The 3883-nt window shown below is 37.8% G+C and overlaps 1 protein-coding gene across 1 annotated transcript; it reads left to right on the plus strand.

The window, feature by feature from the left end:
* Positions 1–488: 488 nt before the first annotated feature.
* Positions 489–2867, plus strand: LOC117928965 (60S acidic ribosomal protein P0). Its single transcript, XM_034849123.1, has 5 exons — positions 489–943; positions 1049–1117; positions 1888–1986; positions 2070–2462; positions 2560–2867. The coding sequence occupies exons 1-5, from the start codon at positions 686–688 to the stop codon at positions 2701–2703; spliced, it is 963 nt and encodes a 320-aa protein (XP_034705014.1). The 5' UTR covers positions 489–685; the 3' UTR covers positions 2704–2867.
* Positions 2868–3883: the final 1016 nt, after the last annotated feature.

A 3883-nucleotide genomic window follows, 5' to 3' on the forward strand; every position in this document is an offset into this window, starting at 1 on the left:
TATTAGTGGTGATGATTATTTGCCAGTCAAAACTCCAAAGTGAAAATTATGCTTACAAGTGGGCATGATGATTGATGACATTTGTCATAGCAAGATGAAAAATAAGAAAATAAAGTACTTCCTTCAGTATAAATATTATTGCTAATTTTAAAATATATTTACACTAGTAAAACAAACTCATTACATGTAAAGTGTAAAAACTAAAAACCATATCTTCCAATCCGAATCTTCTTTTGTTTGATGCAATTGCTACAGCAAAAACATGGTTCTCAAACAAACTCTCTCACTAACCCACTTACACATTCACCCTTCTTTCCCATCGGAGAATTACGATCGAGAGGTGTCTAGTAGTCGCAGGCCCAGCAAAAGATCCTCCCACAGGCCCGGCTACATGGGCCTTCTTGGGCCATTGAGGCCCATATTAACATCAGCCGTTGGATCTAGGTTTATTTTCGGAGTATAATATGGTGGAGAGCTGTCCATTGGAAACCCTACTGCAAGCAAAAACCAGGTCTAGGGTTTCTGAGAAGCGGCTGTAGATCTTGTGTAGGGAGAGGTTAAAGAGACGGCGTCGTATTGCTGTCCGCCTTGACAGAGCTAGAGCTTCGTCTTGGCCCTCGTTTTTGCTTAGGGTTTTTCCTTTTGTTTGTTTATCAGTTCATCTGAAACTCTCGAGTCTTCCCCAATGGCGGTGAAACCATCCAAGGCCGACAAGAAGATCGCATACGACCAGAAGCTGTGCCAGCTTCTGGATGAGTACAGTCAGATTCTGATCGCTGCCGCTGACAATGTTGGATCCAACCAGTTGCAGAACATTCGCAAGGGTCTGCGTGGAGATTCTGTTGTTCTGATGGGTAAGAATACCATGATGAAGCGTTCCATTAGGCTTCATGCTGAGAAGACTGGAAACACGGCTTTCCTCAATCTCATTCCTCTTCTCGTGGTATGTTTTCACTATCGTCATCTTTCTTCTTTTTCCTAGGAATGATTTTTTGTTTACTCTGAGTTTACTAAGTTTTGTTTGTCTTGCTGTTATCTCTCCAATTAGGGTAATGTGGGTCTGATTTTCACAAAGGGTGATTTGAAGGAGGTCAGCGAAGAGGTTGCGAAGTACAAGGTGCAGTTTTGGTGCTGAGTCTTGATTTTTTTTTTCTTTTTAATATTCTTTTGAGGAAAAATCTAAATTACCGAATAAGTACCAATTCGAAGGACAGTTTAAATGCGGGTCATTCATAGCGTATGATTCAATTTTGGGCTGTTTACATACATTTGAGACTAGGTACAAACATATGAGATTAGCTATGGACCAAGGTACAAAAGAATGGCATCACCACATGAATTATACACGAGGCAATACTTGCTTATTGGTGCCTTTCGTTATGGACATAACGAATTGGTACACAACAGGACCCCTATTTGAATGATGAAAATTGTTACTCAAAACTCACCCTGAATGCAGAATTAGAATAACGACGGATTGTTTTGGTGTATTAACCCCTGTAGCCTTTTCTTCTGAAATGACAATACTGAGGAATGTAGAACTCTGGCTAGAGTAATCTTGCTTCTAAAAATGAGTTATTAATACTAGTTGGGTTATGCTTCAGTTTTGCCAACTTGTGGGTTACTCAAAAGCTGATCAATCATAATGTCTTGGGGTTACATCTTTGCTTTACATGAGTGAATGGTGATTAAGATGTAGATTGTGGTACTTGGAATAGCATAAATGCTTACAAATTTTAAAAATATGGAACTACAGTAGTGCACAATTGCACTTTTTTCTTTAGTTTTATGCTGTTGACACTTAATGAACATCAGTGTATTTGGTGGGTCTGTATAATTCTTGTGCTTATGATACCTGTTTATCATGTTTTATTTATAATTTGATAGGTTGGAGCTCCTGCTCGTGTTGGATTAGTTGCTCCTATTGATGTCATTGTCCCACCTGGTAACACTGGACTCGACCCTTCCCAGACCTCTTTCTTCCAGGTGCTTTGTAGTCAAGCAATGAAAATTCTGTGTTTTCTTCTGGTCTGGCTGAGTTGTTTCTTAGGCAACCTACCTCTTTTCAGGTGCTTAATATTCCTACCAAGATCAACAAGGGTACTGTTGAAATTATCACCCCTGTGGAGCTTATCAAAAAGGGTGACAAGGTGGGCTCTTCTGAAGCAGCCCTGCTTGCCAAGCTTGGGATAAGACCCTTCTCTTATGGTCTTGTTGTGCTGTCTGTTTATGACAATGGCTCAGTTTTCAGCCCTGAGGTGCTTGATCTTACAGAAGAGGATCTCATTGAGAAGTTTGCAGCTGGTGTCTCCATGGTTACCTCACTTTCATTGGCTATCTCATACCCAACCCTAGCAGCTGCACCCCACATGTTCATCAATGCATACAAGAATGTTCTTGCTGTTGCTGTTGCAACCGAGTATTCCTTCCCTCAGGCAGATAAAGTGAAGGAGTTCTTAAAGGTATGCAATGATATTGTTTATTATTGTCAATTAAATTTATTGCTCCTGAAATCGTTTTTAGCAGTTTAGTGACTGTTTTGAGCGAAAATGAATGCAGGATCCTAGTAAGTTTGCTGTTGCAACGGCCCCGGTTACAGCTTCTGATGCGGGTGCTGCTCCTGCTGCTTCTAAGGAGGAAGAAAAGAAGGAAGAGCCACAGGAAGAGTCTGATGATGATATGGGTTTCAGTTTGTTCGACTAAGTTTATGATGGTTATGGTTAAACTTGACAATTCTGAACTCTGCGTTATTGCTTTTTGATATCATGTCCTGCTCTACTATCACTATGCTTTTGTTGATTTCTTTCCTGAGGAAGATTTTTTTGTCTCATCATGTTAGTTTGGCTGTTAAGAAATATTCTGATTTAGAATTCTTCGTCACGCCTTAGCATTAAGTTAAAAATATATAAATTTGTTAATTAATTTGATTAAGAAAAGTGGATTTAAATTTAATGAATTGATATTTTTCAAGTTTTTTAAAATTTTACTTCACTTATTTTTTTTATAAAGATTAAATAATTTTAAAATGCATAAATTTGTTAATTACTTTGATTACATTTAATTTTCCTTATAAATCAGCATTTTATTAGTACTTTGTATAACAAAAAATAGTCTAATATTCCCAGTAAAATTGTGATGATTTAATCTTTTATCGAGCGTTTGGAGTTTGTGTCTGCGATCTGACACTGAGCAGTGTACATTTAGAACGTTTTTTACCTTATAAAAGAAAGCATTTGTGCCCTTTTTGCTGTGCACTGGATGATGCATCCTACCCAGTTTGCCTCCCTGGGTAAACGGAATAAATTGTTTTTTGAACTAGATGTGAATATGAATTTAAATATATATTATTATATTTTTAACACTTATTTGGGCTTTGGGCTTTAGTAGATTCATATGAGTAGTTAGGATTTGTTGGTTTTCATGTTCGATATTTCAAATTAACAAATAATTTGTTTGCGTTAACCATGATTGATTAATTTTGTGATGGGTGCATACTTGGTTTGTTCCAACCTGACTCTGCTCGCCAATTCTTTTGTTGACCTGGCATTGGAATTGGATATATATGTATAATAAAAGCTATTTTCTCTTTCGAAACTAATAGTAAATATATAATGTCTCTCGGCTCTCAAGAACAATTTTCTCATATTTTTCATTTTGGTTACATTGAAATCGACAAATACGTAAGGCATATCCAACATAAGTGGTTGTCAATTTAGCAACATCTAATCTTTGGTTTTATCATGATTCGTGAGTTCTGTATGGAAGTGGCAACTCTACCATCCACTCATGTCATGACTCATGGGGGCTCAACAGCCTTTACGTTTCCTAGGCACTTGAGCCACCAACTCCACACACCCAGATGAGGTTGAGACTTGAGACTCCC

This window comes from Vitis riparia, chromosome 13 (assembly GCF_004353265.1).
Source record: "Vitis riparia cultivar Riparia Gloire de Montpellier isolate 1030 chromosome 13, EGFV_Vit.rip_1.0, whole genome shotgun sequence".
In the NCBI taxonomy this organism is placed as follows: domain Eukaryota; kingdom Viridiplantae; phylum Streptophyta; class Magnoliopsida; order Vitales; family Vitaceae; genus Vitis; species Vitis riparia.